At 35.7% G+C, this 17,131-nt stretch overlaps 1 protein-coding gene and 1 pseudogene across 1 annotated transcript; both read left to right on the top strand.

Annotated features, from left to right (window-relative positions):
- The first annotated feature begins 548 nt into the window (after positions 1-548).
- On the top strand, positions 549-8,023 carry LOC114759631 (ABC transporter C family member 14-like; annotated as a pseudogene).
- Positions 8,024-14,589: 6,566 nt separating this feature from the next.
- LOC114759651 (trihelix transcription factor ASIL2-like) lies at positions 14,590-16,375 on the top strand. The gene has a single exon (XM_028948861.1). The coding sequence runs from the start codon at positions 15,010-15,012 to the stop codon at positions 16,057-16,059; it is 1,050 nt and encodes a 349-aa protein (XP_028804694.1). The 5' UTR covers positions 14,590-15,009; the 3' UTR covers positions 16,060-16,375.
- The last annotated feature ends 756 nt before the right edge of the window (positions 16,376-17,131 follow it).

Here is a 17,131-nt window from a genome sequence, read left to right as displayed (position 1 = left end):
TTAATATTTTATAACATTTTATAAAATAAATATTATGATAAAAAATAGATAAATAAATTTAAACTGTTAAAATCTAATCTGAACAGTTCATAACTATAGATTGTTATTATAGAGTAAAATTTTTTTTATTACAATTGTAAACTGTTCAAACCAGATTTTACAGTTTAAATTATTTATTTATTTTTTAATAACATTATTTTTATAAGATGTTAAATCTAGACCATTGAAATTTTAATCCAATGGTTATGAAGAGAAAAAATGATAGTGGAGGGAAGAAGATAAGAAGGTAGTGAGAGAATTCAAGTCATTATCTTTCCGCGGCTTTTCTATCTCTGCTATTCAAACTTTTTCTCTCTCTCTCTCCGTTTCTCTTTCTGTTATTTTGTCTTGTGAGTTTTCTTCTCAAGTCGTTTTTCTAATCCCTGTTCATATCTTCTTCATATTCCTCATTATTCACTCTGGTTTGTTCGTTTTTGTCACAGAGAAACAAGGATCTATGAGGATATAGAAGATATCAAACACATTTGGTTTAAAGCTGAGATTTTTGGCAGAAACATGCTTTTTCTGCAAGCTGGATCACTTCCCTCTCTTGTTCTTCCCCAGGGAAACAAGTCCCAGGTGGTACGTTGACTCAATGGCTCGAATTTGTCTTCCTCTCTCCATGTCCTCAGAGAGCTCTCATGGCCGCCATTGATGTTTTACTCATCTTCGTACTCTTCGTGCTTGCCGTCAAGAAGCTCTGTTCCAGGTTCGCCTCTAATGGCAGAGAGTCAGCTTCTGAACTTGGCAAGCCCCTTATCAGACATAACAGAGATTTCATCAGAACAACAACGTGGTTTAAGCTAACTCTAATTGTGACGGTTGTTTTGACTATATCCTACGTTGTTGCGTGTGTTCTGGATTTGTCAGAAACAACCAAGTCGATGGATTGTTTTGGTTAGTTCAAGCCGTGACTCATGCGATTGTTGCAATCTTAATCATTCACGAAAAGAGATTCCAAGCTGTTTCTCATCCTATTCCACTTCGAATCTTTTGGATTGTTTGGATTGTGAACTTCTGTGGAAGTGAAGCAGGCTATCGTAACTCTGTTTCATCTCCTTCCCTCTCTCTCTTTTTCTCTCTCTTGTTGCCATTAAAGGATCTACTGGGATCAGTTTCACACCGGAAACTGAATCGCTAATTGATGGGGAAACTCATATCAAATCGAACGTGACTGGTTTTGCCTCAGCTTCTTTGGCATCCAAAGCCTTCTGGCTATGGATAAATCCATTGTTGAGTAAAGGTTACAAGTCGCCTTTGAAGATTGATGAAGTCCCATCGCTTTCTCCAGACCATAGAGCCGAAAGAATGTCAGTTTTGTTCGAACAGAAATGGCCTAAGCCACAAGAAAGATCGAAGCATCCTGTTCTAATCACACTTCTTCGATGCTTCTGGAAGGAAGTCGCATTCACTGCTTTCCTTGCTATTGTTCGACTCAGTGTTATGTTCGTAGGTCCAGTTCTTATCCAAAGCTTTGTTGATTTCACAGCGGGTAAGAGAAGCTCTGTTTATGAAGGGTACTACTTGGTGTTAATCCTTTTGGTTGCAAAATTCATGGAAGTTTTAGCCAGTCATCATTTCATCTTCAACTCTCAGAAGCTAGGAATGCTTATCCGATGTTCTCTTATTACATCATTGTACAAGAAAGGGTTAAGGTTGTCTTGTTCGGCAAGACAAGACCATGGTATTGGAACTATTGTGAATTATATGGCTGTGGATGCACAACAACTTTCTGATATGATGTTGCAGCTTCATGCTGTGTGGATGATGCCATTTCAAGTTGGAATTGCCTTATTTCTGCTGTACAAATACTTAGGTGCTGCAGTCGTCACAGCCTTACTTGGAATTTTGTGTGTTCTTGTGTTTGTGGTATTTGGAACTCGAAGAAACAACCGTTTCCAGTTCAACGTGATGAAGAATCGCGATTCGCGAATGAAAGCTGTTAATGAGATGCTAAATTACATGAGAGTGATCAAGTTCCAAGCATGGGAAGAGCATTTCAATAAGAGGATTATGGGTTTTCGTGAATCAGAATTCAGCTGGCTTTCTAAGTTTATGTATTCAATTTCTGGGAATATTATTGTGATGTGGAGCACACCGTTGTTGATCTCAACTCTAACATTTGGGACAGCAATTTTGCTCAGAGTTCGACTTGATGCTGGCACGGTTTTCACCACAACAACAATCTTTAAAATATTGCAGGAACCTATTATGACGTTCCCACAATCAATGATCTCTCTTTCACAAGCCATGATATCACTTGGGAGGTTGGATAGGTATATGATGAGCAAGGAATTATCAGACAATTCAGTTGAGAGAGAGGAAGGCTGCGATGGACAAACCGCGGTAGAGGTGAAAGATGGCACCTTTAGCTGGGATGATGATGATAGTAAAACGGATTATGATTTGAAGAACATTAATTTGAACATCAGAAAAGGCGATCTCACCGCCATTGTTGGCACCGTCGGCTCAGGAAAATCTTCTCTCCTAGCATCAATTCTTGGGGAGATGCACAAGGTTTCCGGCAAGGTATTGTTTTCTTGATGAGAAGGAACCATGATGTTACAACTTTAATAGAGTTATGGATATATATTTGTGTGGCCAAAGCAAAAGGAAATAGGGAACTGAAAAGATTCTGAAAAGATTCTGTTATTGCGGAAAAAGTACATATAAATATACTTCTCCTGTTCTTAATATAGGACTTAATTTTTGAGTTGATTTTAGTCCTAAATATAAGATCTATTTCTCATATTTATTAGTTTTTTCTAAATTATCCTTATGAATAGTCCCTCAACCATGATCAAGTAGAAAAGAGAGGGGGATATTAATAAAGATGATTATGTTATTTGAGAAAAAACATGTCATATTTTTATAATTAATTAATTTACCTAACTTCCTCAATCTAATCAAATTAGTTAAATAGGTCTTATATTGAGGATTGGAGGAGTATGTCAAATGATCATATTAAATGCTGACAAGCCTAACAGAAAGTTAACAAATAATCAAATATTCTGTTATTGTTTGTGGTAGGTTCGAGTTTGTGGGAGTACAGCGTATGTAGCTCAAACATCATGGATTCAAAATGGGACAATTCAGGACAACATCCTGTATGGATTACCAATGGACAGACAGAAGTACAATGAAGTTGTGAGGGTTTGTTGTTTGGACAAGGACTTGGAAATGATGGAAGATGGGGATCAGACAGAGATTGGAGAGCGTGGCATCAACCTTAGTGGGGGACAGAAGCAGAGAATACAGCTTGCTAGGGCTGTATATCAAGACTGTGATATCTATCTTCTCGATGATGTCTTTAGCGCTGTCGATGCTCATACTGGCTCTGCAATATTCAAGGCAGGTATTCTCAAACTCAAGCTATTTTTATTAGTCACTTACTATATAAACATTCTTCTTGTTATGGCATTTTTCCAAGTTCAAATCCAATGACTTTTTAAACAGGAATGTGTTAGGGGAGCTCTAAAAGCCAAGACTATTATTCTTGTGACACACCAAGTAGACTTCTTGCATAATGTTGATCTTATAATGGTAGGTTTCTTTATTATTGTTTTCAACATTGAATTTGACTCTCAGAGGAATGAAAATATTGATATAATGTTTTGCTTTTAAAGGTGATGAGAGATGGAATGATAGTCGAATCGGGCAAGTATAATGATCTGTTAAATTCTGGACTGGATTTTGGAGATTTGGTTGCAGCACATGAGACTTCAATGGAACTTGTAGAGCAAGGTAAAGAGTTGCCTGGTGAAAATTCCCCAAGACCAGCCAAATCTCCCAGATCTCCAAAGCCAGCTTCTACTTTCAGAGAGACCAATGGTGAAAGCAATTCTCTTGACCAGCCCAAGACTGGCAAGGAAAATTCTAAACTCATCAAAGATGAAGAGAGGGAAACTGGCAAAGTGAGCCTGCATATTTATAAACTGTATTGTACTGAGGCTTATGGATGGTGGGGCATTACAGGAGTAATTCTAATTTCTTTGATATGGCAAGCATCTTTAATGGTTGGTGATTATTGGCTGGCATATGAAACCTCCGAAGAGCAAGCTCGAGTCTTTAACCCGTCTCCTTTTATCTCCATCTATGCCATTATCGCGGCAGTTTCAGTTGTTTTGGTGATATTTAGATCCTTCTCTGTCACCATCTTGGGGCTTAAGACAGCACAAATTTTCTTCTCTCAGATTCTTGATAGCATCCTTCATGCACCCATGTCTTTCTTTGATACCACGCCTTCTGGAAGAATCTTAAGTCGGGTAAGTACTCAAAGGTCAAGGATGCCATGTTACAAGCTAGTACTAAGAAAGAACCTAATCCATATGGATGTTGCAAAACCCCATAATCAATTAAAAAAAAAAACTTTTTTGCGCTTTAGGAGATAATTCCTTTCACATCCTTATCTCATACAGCTTAAAATCACTTGAAAAAAAGCTAATCAAATCAAAACACTAGATATTTGTATTGACTTTAATTTTCCTTATGCAGGCATCCACTGATCAGACTAATGTTGATGTGTTTCTCCCATTCTTTTTGGGTATTGTGATTTCCATGTACATCACAGTACTTGGCATCTTCATTGTGACATGTCAGAATTCTTGGCCAACAGTTTTCTTGCTGATTCCTCTGATTTGGTTGAACATATGGTATCGGGTATGATATGATTGCCTTGTCAAATGGCGAATGTTCATTCCCAAACATGTGTGTATCATTTTTTTTACCTTAATAACTTTGGTTCTATACTTAATCTTGCAGGGTTATTTCCTTTCTTCATCTCGTGAATTAACTCGGCTGGATTCAATAACAAAAGCACCTGTGATTCATCATTTCTCAGAAAGCATTTCTGGGGTCATGACAATTCGTGCATTCAGAAAGCAGAGGAGTTTTTGTGAAGAAAATGTTAAACGAGTGAATGAAAATCTGCGGATGGATTTCCACAACAATGGTTCCAATGAGTGGTTGGGTTTTCGCTTAGAATTGCTCGGAAGCTTGGTCTTTTGTATTTCCACTATGTTCATGATTATATTACCCAGCAATATCATAAAACCAGGTATTTTTAATCCTCTATTCGAGAAAAAGTTATAGACCAAAGATTTTTCTTTTCTGTCAAAATGTTATTGAGATGATAGAGTAATTGGATCTTTTTGTTGCATGATGTAGAAAACGTTGGCTTATCCCTCTCTTATGGGTTGTCTCTGAATGCTGTGTTGTTCTCGGCCATAAATATGAGTTGCTTCATTGAGAACAAAATGGTATCTGTGGAGAGGATTAAGCAATTCACAAGAATTCCATCTGAAGCAGCATGGCGTATTAAAGATCGCCTGCCTCCTCCGAATTGGCCTGCCCATGGCAATGTTAACATCAAAGATTTGCAGGTAGCTTTTATATGACCAAACTGATTATATTTTACAATGAAATTTTGTTTACATTCTGATTACTGTCCTTATATTCAGTGTTATATGCTTAAAGCATGAACGTACATAAAGCTGACTTGATAAATATATGTTTTCTGACCCCAGAAAAAAAATATGTACATAAAGCTGACTTGATAAATATATGTTTTCTGACCCAAAAAAAAAGTTATTTATAAAACAAGTTCTTAGTCTTGTTTGATATGCAATCTAGTCTTTAGGCATTGAAAACCATATCGGTCATTGAACTAGTTGAGACAGTGGTTCAATAGTTAGAGGTTCAATCATGATTGAACCAGGATTAACCCAATCATGATTAAAATAATATAATTTAATTAAAATATACAATAGTATTCATATATAATTTTGAAAAGAATACTTTTTAAATAAAAATGAATTAATTCATGAGTTAATTGAGCATTCATGTATAAATCATACATAATCCTATAAAACAAAGTTATTAAGGTGCTAATGTGAATGACTGTTATCTTTTGGCAACTTAGGATAATGTTTTTTAGGCTTTATTAAGGAGAAACTACAAATCCAATGCACCTGTTCAAAATTCTTGAGTGGATTGTCTAGGGGTGGGTTCATCAGTTTATCGGTCTGACCGGTCAACTCGACCGGCTAACTCGAATTGCATTTTAATGCTCTATTGTTTCCTATGGTAATGACTATTATCTGGCAAACAGGTTAGGTACCGTGCCAATACTCCTTTGGTTCTTAAAGGCCTCAACTTGAGCATTAGTGGGGGAGAGAAGATTGGCGTTGTTGGAAGAACAGGAAGTGGAAAATCTACTTTAATCCTAGTTTTCTTCAGGCTAGTAGAACCTTCAGGAGGCCGAATAATCATCGACGACATCGACATAACCGCATTAGGCCTCCACGATCTCAGGTCTCGTTTCGGAATCATCCCCCAGGAGCCTGTTCTTTTTGAGGGCACAGTTAGGAGCAACATTGATCCAACGGGTCAATATTCAGATGAGGACATATGGAAGGTGATTCAACCATCTAGTTTTCATCTTAATGCCCCGTATTTAAAACAAAACTCTTCTCACATACTTACCTCACATAGTGTAAAATCATTTAAAATATGCTAATCCGAACACCGTGTCTGCTTTCTTTGTTGCAGAGCTTGGAACGCTGTCAACTAAAAGATGCCGTGGCTTCCAAGCCAGAGAAACTGGACTCTTTAGGTTTGAAAGATTCATATGATTTTAGGAGTTCCTTCTAAATTTCACTTTTTCTTTTTTCCTTGAATTGATCATTAGGATTGTTGTGTTATTGAACTGTGACAGTGGTTGATAATGGGGAGAATTGGAGTGTGGGGCAGAGGCAGTTATTGTGTTTGGGGAGAGTGATGCTGAAGAGAAGCCGGCTGTTGTTCTTGGATGAAGCAACGGCTTCTGTGGATTCACAAACTGATGCTGTGATTCAGAAGATCATCAGAGAGGACTTTGCAGCTTGCACCATCATTAGCATTGCTCACAGAATTCCAACTGTCATGGACTGTGATAGGGTTCTCGTCATAGATGCAGGTATTCATTCATTCACAACACTTGACATTTTAACAAGTTTCTTAAAGCTTGGGGATCCTTGTGTCTTATAAAGGGTTAAATTGTTTGAAATTTTTCTGAGCTTAAAACGTCTACAAGTAATGGAAAATAACAGAGGACTGTGAAAATTATAAATCCCAAATCAGGATTCGTTACAATATTTTAATAGATTTTGACGATAATTAACTTGCAAATAACAACAATTTTTATGAGAATTCTTGATTTGGGATTTTGTAAATTTTACCGTTTTTTTCTGTTATTTTCCTTGCAAATAACTCCCATAACTTTTAAAACGTAATAATAAATCCCCCTAAACTCTCAAGTATGTGCAGATCATTCAGAACTATCAATTTTATAAATGTAAAAGTTCTTGTAAGGTTTTAAAGGCTGGGAAGGTTATTTACACGAGATAAAGTTCAAGTGAGTTTTGTGTCATTTAGTCTTTGTGAAGGGGAGATATGTAGTGAGCCCCACGGGTCTTATAAGTCTAAAACCATTCATTTGTGTCTACATCTCTCCTCACTTTACATAAAGTCGAGATTCAAACTTAGTCTAACCTAACTACCATTAGATTAATTCTTGTTATAGTGGATATACACACACACATATATGAATGATTACATATAGCATAATCCTAAAGTTTGTTTGTGTTTCGTTATGATAGGGCGAGCGAAAGAATTTGATAAACCTTCCAAGTTGCTTCAGAGGCCATCATTATTTGGGGCATTGGTTCAAGAATATGCCAATCGCTCCTCAGAGCTCTGAATCATTGTTCAAGCTCTTCATAAGGGAAATGAAACCTCCTGCTAAAGAAGAGGCCTTTTGATTGATCCTGTGAATTGAAGAGTTGTAGCTAGTGACATTACAAGCAACTAAAAAATTAGCTAATTTTGAAGTGGAATTCTAATTGCATATGGATTATCTAATGCCATTTCCAGGTGTTTTTGATTATAGCTTCAAGTGTTAAAAATGACGTCTTTAATAAACAAAAATTGAAATATACCTTTGGCATCTCTATGTGAGCTCTATATGTATGATGTATTACTTTTAGTTTTAAATATGAGATCTAGTCCGTAATGTAAATATAATTTCAAAAGTGGAAGGAATGGAACATTCATTTATGATTTATCTAAATTATATTACAAACTAGATTTTATATTTAGAAAAAAATTAACATGTAATTATGGCACAAAGAAAAAGTTGATCAAAATTTCTTGTGTTTTATGCTATCTCTAATTTTAAATATAAGATTTATTCTATAGTGTAATTTATATTACAATCCTCTTTGTAATATAAGTTAAATTATAAAGTGAATTTTATATTTAGGGTGGGAGGTAATAATTGAGACCACGTATATTTGAAATACTCTTATATATACCATTGAAGTATCTTTTGATATTTTATTAATTGTAAGATTTCACTTAATGATTTTATTAAGTGTTCTATTTAGCCTTTTTTTATTCTTTTTTGGAGGATTCCATATTGTTTAATCAACTATTCTCATTGGTGTATCCAAAAGCCTTTTCGTGATGATTTTTTACTATTTTCTTATCAATAGTAGTCACTCTAACTTTTTTCGCGTATATCTTCATTATGAATATTATCATTTCTTATATGAACATATATTCATCTCAGCGGTAGCTGCTTTATGTTCATGTTATCCTTTTACAGCTCAACACTCACTACCATATAGTATTGATGGTTTCAAAGTAGTGCGATAAAACTTTCCTTTGGCCTTATTAGGTATTTTTTGATCATATATAGCTCGTGTCGCTTTTCTTCACTTAAACTACCCAAGTTGAATTCTATGACTAACATCACCATCAATTTTATCATTTTTTTTAATAATTGAACCCAAATATGTACAGCATGTTTGGATCACTGATTGAACATGAAAAAATGCATTAGAAATTGCACAACATGAGTTGATTGGTGTAGTTAGAGATGAAGCCTTGTTTGAATCAACATTTTTTCTATCTAGGTTCTGGAAAAAAGGCTTGGTACAACAAAAGTCAATTTTTCTAGCTTTTGCTGTTTCCAACATGGAGAGAGAAGATAAAATGAAGATGAAAAGAAAGATAAGGGTATTTAAGTGGGTCCTATCTTGACCCAATAATTTGATTTTTTTAAAGGAAAAAAATTAACTAATAAAATTTAATGAATTTAATTTATTATTTTTCTAAAATTTATCAAATTGTATATGTATGATATATTATATTTGTTTCTTAATATAAGACCCTAATAGATTAATGTGAACATATTAAAAAAGCTAAATAAATAAATTATATTGTATTATACGTTCCATGATCTTCCTAAAATACTTGTATATATATATTATTAGATTACATGTTAGTTTATAAGTCAAATGAATTAATTTAAAGAAAAACGATAAATATAAATACTTTATAGTAATTTATTTAACTTTCTTAATATTCTTAAATTAGTTAATTGAGTCTTATATAAAACTAATGCCCTTTTTAGTTATTTCATATCTAAACTTACTTTTTTTATTATCTATCCAAACAAGTTCAAACTTTTCAAACTGATTTTTTAAAAATATCAATCTAAATATAAATCATATTATACTAATTGACTTTTACCTTAATTGATTTTTTGTAAAAGTTAGATGGAATAAAAGTCAGTTTTGCCATCGCTAATCCAAATACACCCCTAAAATTTTTTACTTGTGGATTGACTTGATCTCCCAATCTAACCTCCAAATTTGTTTTAGCTTGTCTCCTATAAAAAATGCAATGTATATATTTTGTCTTGCTTATACTAAAACGAAAACCCTTCGACTCCAGGGTTCTCCAATGTCGCAAGTTTAGTGGTAGTATTTTCTTTTGACTCAGCCAATAGAACTATATCATTAGCAAAAATCATGAACTTAGGAATTTCTTCTTTGATATGCTTAGTTAGAATATTGAGGACTAGGTTAAACAGATGAGGGCTCAAAGGTGATACCTGATGTAGGCCAATCTTTATAAGAAAGTCCTTTGTCTCACTGTCTAGTGTTCTAACATTGGTTGTGATCCTTCATACATGTCTTGTATAACTTTGATATAATCGACACACACACTTTTCTTTTTTGTGGCTTTCCAAAGCACTTCTCTTGGTATTCGATCATAAGCTTTTTTTCAAATCAATAAAAATCATATGTGAGTCTCTTCTGTAGCTTCAGTACTTTTCCATTAACCCCCATGGTAAATAAATTGCTTATGTTGTCTACCTTCCTGGCATGAACCCAAATTGATTTTCAAAATACAATTTTCCATTCTTAGCATGTGTTTTATCACCTTCTTCCACAATTTCATGGTATGGCTCATGAGCTTAATCTCTTTGTAGCTAGTACATTTTTGGATATCCCTTTTATTCTTGTAAATAGGTACTAAAGCACTTTTTCTCCAATCATTAGGCATTTTCTTAGAGTATAATATCTTATTGAATAACTTAATAAGCCATAGCACACCACCTTCACTCAGACGTTTCCAAACTTTAATAGGAATACCATCAGGTCCAACTGCTTTATTGCTTTTGATTTTCTTGAGAGCTTCCTTAACTGCACCAACTTGGATTCTTTGATAAAATGCTAAATTATGCATCCCTTCTCTAATTTTCAAGTCTTCAAGATCATAAGTCAATCCTTTGGCCATATCATTAAATAACTTATGAAAGTAGACTTCCTACCAATCCTTAATACCTCTATCAGTAATAAAAAATCTATCTTCTTCGTCCTATATACATCTTAGTTAGTCCAAATCTCTTATTTTTCTTTCCTTATTCTTTGCAATCTTATAAATCTTGCATTGCCTAGCCTTAGTGCCTAAATCTTTATATAACTCCTCAAAAGCTTTAAAACGAGCATCACCCATTGCTCTCTTAGTCTTTTTTTAAGCTAAGCAATACCTTTCCCAATTTTCAGTATTATTACACAAATGTATCACTTCAAAACAATCTCATTTATTCCTGACTTTCTCTTGTGCATTCTCATTCCACAACCACGTCTCCTTATCTAGCCAATCATGGCCTTTTGATTCTCTCAAAATTGTTTTAGTAGGCTTCTGAACCTTTGTAGCCATTTTTATCTACATAAGATTAGCATTTACTTGTAGCTCTCAAACCCTTTACTCTACAAGAGTCCTTTTCAAAATCTCTCACTTCTCTCCCTTTAATTGCCACCACTTGACCCTTAGGGTTGACACTTGTTAGCGTTTTTGTTTTATACATTTAACATGTACATCAAGGACTAGGACCTTATGTTGTGCTGTCTTACCATTCCCAGGAATCACTTTATAGTTTGTACATAGTTTTCTATCAAGATTTCTTACCAAAAAGAAGTCAGTCTGTGACTTAGAGGTTCCACTCTGGTATGTGATTAAATGCTCCTCCCACCTCTTAAAGCAAGTGTTAACAATCTTGAGGTTATGCATGAGGGAGAAATCAATAATAGTTTGCCATTCATTATTAGACTCTCTAAAACCCAAACCACTATAAGCCCTTGCATACTATCCTGCTTCTTTACCAATATGTCCATTAAGATTATCACCAATAAAAATCTTTTCTGCAAGTGGTATGCTCTGAATCAATCCCTTTATATCTATCCAAAATTTCTCCTTAAGATTTACTTCTACCCCTACTTGAGGTGCATAAGTACTAACCACATTGATAGTATCCCTCCCCACAATTATTCTTAAAGAAATGATTCTGTCTTTGATCCTTTTGACTTTCACCATATTCTTTTTTTAATCATTATCAACGATAATACCTGCTCCGTTCCTTATACCTATCTTTTCCGTGTGCCAGAGTTTGGATCTATTAGTAAATTCAAAAGCCTTCTCTCCAACTTTTTTAGCTCCTTGGAGGCATAAAATATTAATCGTTTGTTTGTCCATTACTTCCACTACGTCCCTCAATTTACTATACAGGGTCCCAATGTTCTAAGTGCCAAACCTACTCTTGCTTTCATAAACTGACTTCTTTAACCGCCTCCACCCATAAAAGTGTGGCATCCCTTACTCATTTAACACTACCTTTGGGTGACAACACAACGGCTCTTGCTCACTTCTCACTATACTCAAGCTATATAGCACATTACTTCCAGGTAACGATCTAGCAATAGCACTATTTTTTGATGGATTCATGTCATAAAAGATTCGATAGAGTTTTATGTTGGTTGCTGAGGGCTTAACATAATCCTCCTCCTTTACTCGGGTTTGGGACCGGCTATACAACATAAACAGAGTTTTTTAGTTTACAAAAAACAATAAAAAAGCGTTTAATTCTAATAGGAAAGTTCCCAATAAAGCTCTTCATCTTTAATTTGTTTGTAAATAACTAGTAAACTTCTGAAAAGTAGTTCTAAATTTATTAAATTAAAGTTATAAATTTTTGTTAACTAATTATTAGTGGAGTAATTCGTTTAACAATTACGCAGCAAGAATTTAACAACTTAATCATAACAAACTTAAAAAATTTACCAATCCCTTTTTTTTTTTGTTTGCCAACTTACTAATCACTTGCAAATGGATATTAATTACAACTTCCTTGTAAAAAAAAAAAAGCTAACAATTTTTTAATAGTTATCTGGTAAAGTACTAATTAATTGAACAACTTTATTCTTAAATTGACATTTTCTTTTAAACATGTTGGAGATTAAATATATTATAGAATAATTTGCACTATGTTAATTCTTGGATTAAATGGCTTGATGATCATATGTTTTTTTTTAGTAACTAAGATGTTTAAGGTTCAATTTTCAGCAAAGCCACTTTTTTAATATTTACATATGGATTATCTAATGCCATTTCTAGGTGTTTTTAATTATAGCTCCAAGCGTTAAAAAAAAACATGTTTAACAAATATATGGAAATATACTTTTTGCATCTCTAGATGAGCTCTCTGCGTGTGACGTGACATGTAAATGTTTCTGAGAGTAGTTGCCACCTTCCTATAATAAAATTGTTCATCTCCGTTCGTAAATCACTGGTAAAGTTTCTGAGAGTAGTTGCCACCTTGCTATAATAAAATTGTTAATGCTCATTGAATAGTTGCTAGTAAAGGTGCTCAGTTTACAAGCACCTTATGAGAATTTGTCAACGAAGCTTTCGATCTTTATTTGCAAATGATTAGTAAACATCTAAAAAGTAGTTGTAAATTTATTGTATTAAAGTTACCAGCTTATACTTCTAAACCTAATTTTAATGTACTCTGCATCTCAATGGGGCATTATTTGATGAGGAGATATAAAATTTTTTGTACAAAACTATTTTCTGACTAAAGCTGAGGTCATGGTAACTATAATTTGATGAGAATGTAGCTAAAGAATTGTAATAAGAGTGTAGTTGCAGAATTTTTATTTAATTATTCCGGAATTAATGTCTCAATAGTGTAAAAAACGTCTCGTGTATAACATGGTAGTACATGCTAGTTAACACAACAAGCATGTGTTTGAGAGTTTCCTCCTTTGTACAATCAAAATAAACATTCTTTAGTTATGTTTAGAAGATGTAGAAGAACGTCACAAGAAGTTAACATGAGTGATTTTCAAATTAAAAAAAATATTTAATTGAAAAAGATATTGACCACAAGAATTTTTAAAAGACATTTTTTTCCCCTAAATACATGTATCCCATTAAAAGAAAAACCTATTATCTGATATTTAATGTAGACACCTTTCCAGTTTCCAATACAAATTTAAACAATAATTTATTAGAAGTATTTTGTCTCAACCGGTAAATAAATATTTTTTTTTGGGTAAAGAAAGAGGTCTAAGGCTCCAAAAAGTAACTCAAGGCAAAACAACTCCAGAAATTCATCTCAAACCTCAACAAGTCCTCCTCTTCATCATCCCTAATCCTAGAGAGAAAAGCCATCTTTGACAGAGTAGAGATCTTGCCATTCCATAGGATTTGATTAGGAATATTAGTAAAAGAAAGAAGAGAACTCAAGACTTTTTGGGGCCGAGAACTCAAGACTTTATTATCAATAAGAGGAGAGTGCAGGGAATAAACCGGAGAACAATTTCATTGCACGGGATTCCAATTGAAAGGATTTTGCTGTAAGGGGCGGTTGGATAATACAGAAGAGCTCGCTTCCACATTCCGGTTAGGATGAATGACAATGAGGTCTACATTTTCAAATATTTCTTTCCAAATCCATGAAAAATTATAAGGTCTTTTCAATAAAAAAGGTTTGAGGTGATCAATATATGTGATCTTCAACGAAGCTTACGAGGATAGGAGACAAGAAGCCGAGGCAAATTTACGTAGCAGCTAGAGCTGTTTTGAAAGTTATGGGATTTCGTGGTATTGTGCTGATTTCAATGAATTTTTTTCTAGCCCACATGATCTTTCCTTTAAAAACTCACATGATCTTTCCAATAAAAAAAGAGCAAGAAAAAATCCCATTGCCCCACCTCAATTAAAATAATAATAATAAAGGAAAACTGATGCCCCACCCCGGTTGCCCTCAAGGCTAACCCTTCCCTCCTCATTTGATTAGCAAAACAAAAAACTGTGTTGGGTTATATAAAACTATTTAGTCTCTATATGATATCCCTCTCTCCCAATTCGCCTCCTACCAATTCAGTTCCCTTCTAATTACCTGAAATATGAGTTGTGATCCAAACGGTAATTGCCCTTTTATGTGTTCCTCACCTCCTGGCAATCATGCGCCACCTTATCTCCCGGCGCACGTTAGCCGCCCACCCTACCTAAGCGGTGGTGGCCTCCCCATCGCTCAAGATCTCATAATCAGCCGCACACCACTCCCACCACCACCCCTTTAACCCTACACCCGCAACCCAACATGTCACCATTCCCCACTTTTTCTTTCTCCGCCGCCACCACCACCCCCTCTTCCCAAAATCCTCTCTTTCCTCTCACTATCCTGCGCCGCCCTCCTTGTCATTTACCCCTTTGCCCTAATCCTCCGCCACCTCCGCCATAAGATCTGAATCTCTGAGGATAACGGTTTGTCTCCTCCGTCTTGTTTTTTCCATGGCTTCTCCTCCTTCTTCTCCGGTTGATTCCTCCACCACCACCCCACCTGCCGATCCTCCCACCGCTGTGCCTCTCTCGGTTGCTGTTCCCCCTGCTCTGCCCTCTTCGCAGCCTTCGTCATCCTCTCGCCGCCTTCCGCCGCCGTGCTGGTCTGCTGAGGAGACCGTCGCTCTCATCGAAGCGTACCGTGACAAGTGGTATTCTCTTGGCCGGGGTAATCTCAAGGCCACGCATTGGCAAGATGTCGCCGATGCTGTTACCTCCCGCTGCCCCGGGGCGTCGCCGCCCAAAACCGCCGTGCAGTGCCGTCACAAGATGGAGAAGCTCCGGAAGCGGTACCGCACGGAGATCCAACGCGCGCGTAACATGCCTGTTGCGAGGTTCAATTCCTCTTGGGTTCACTTCAAACGGATGGATTCCATGGAGAAAGGTCCCTCCCCTGTCAAACCTGAGAACGATTCCGATGATAGCCCCGATGAGTTTGATGGCGATGAGGATAATGACTTGTACGAGGAATTCAGAAGTGGCAGTGGGTCCAATACGAGGAGCTTGAATAAGTTGTACCGGAATGGGATGAGCGGCGGCGGCAGCACCGTCAATGGCAGCGGAGGATTTCGGATTCGAATTCCGGATGGGGTAAGCATTGCACAACCTGGGAATTCCAAATTGTATGGGAAAATTTCTGATCAGAAGTACAACTATAACAATAACAACCCTGGTTCAAAATCTGGGCATGGCTTTAATAATCCCAATTATGAAACTAGGGTTTTGAAAGAGAGGAGTGGACTGGGGAAAAGAGAAAGAGAGAGGGAGAGAGATCCTGTGAGTGAGATGGTGTGTGCAATTAAGGTTTTGGGAGATGGGTTTGTGAAGATGGAGCAGATGAAGATGGAGATGGCGAGGGAGATTGAGAGTATGCGAATGGAGATGGAGATGAAGCGTACGGAGATGATTCTGGAATCGCAGCAGAGGATTGTGGAGGCATTTGCAAAAGCAGTTTCAGAGAAGAAGACAAAGAGAATGCCTTCATCACCTTCAGAATCATAGAGAGATCAATGGATGGGTAACGTATAGGGTTTTTTTTTGGACGTTGTAAAGTGATGATGGAGCATTGCTAGAGAAGCCAATGAGTTCACTTTATCATTATCATCTGTATGTGAGTTCAGTTCAGCTCAGCTCAGCTGTGTTTCTTCTTTGTTTATTAGAGTTAGGTCTTTGCTTTTCTGTCTCTTTTTTGGATTTCATTTGTCTTTTATTCTTTCTTAGTAGGGAAAACTTGATCAGTTTAAGATTGATGATGGATAATATGTGCTTAGTACTTAAATCAAATTATTTATAAATAAACATATATTACGAGAACTAATTGAATCTGGCATGAAAATGTGAGGCATAATCCTGCATGATTATGGCTCACTATTTTGCCCTCTCCTTGTAGTTGTAACTCTTACAGTCGGAATTGTATGGCTCAACCAAAACCAACTGCTCTCTTTTAAGCCCTGTCTTAAACAAGAGGCTGCGAGTTTGACTCTTTGTGGGCATGATGGGTGACGGGGTAAAAAAAATGACAGATGGTTAGAATTTTTAGGGTTTGATCATTAGAGTATGAGCAAATGCTTATTCTGAGCGTTCTTTGACGTTCTTGACATTTCCCAATTAACACTTGCGTTCACTATTGCATTATATCTTTCTAGTGGTTTTAGGCATACAGGGAAGATTGTAAAACTGTGAATGGAGATTTGTTGTTTTTCCCTTTTTGTTTTGCCTGAAGAGTTTCTTTCTTTGTTTTTTTTTTTTTGGTTCAATCGCCTGAGGAATTTATTTTACTTTATTTGCAGGCACTTGTTTCTCATTCCTGTTTTGGAATTTGTGTCTAGAAAAAGGTTATGATAAAGATGATTAATAAATAATAATACAACGTCCTAACCTCATTGTTATTAATTTTATTAAGATAAGATTCTCACACACGCGCACACGCACTTGCACTCATTGTGCCAATTGGACATGTCTACAGTGAGATAAATGAATAAAAATTTTAAAATATCTTTGTTAATTATATGTATTAGCTACAAATATTATTAATGAAACATGTAAGGTATTGGTAAAAGATAGACAAAGTTAT

The sequence above is a fragment of the Neltuma alba genome, unplaced genomic scaffold (assembly GCF_004799145.2).
Source record: "Neltuma alba isolate B1F8T4 unplaced genomic scaffold, ASM479914v2 tig00010875_pilon, whole genome shotgun sequence".
NCBI lineage: Eukaryota > Viridiplantae > Streptophyta > Magnoliopsida > Fabales > Fabaceae > Neltuma > Neltuma alba.
This window is presented reverse-complemented; position numbering and strand designations above follow the sequence as displayed.

Coding starts and splice junctions, on each gene's coding strand:
- LOC114759651 (XM_028948861.1), top strand. CDS start 15,010: ATGGCTTCTCCTCCTTCTTCTCCGGTTGATTCCTCCACCACCACCCCA.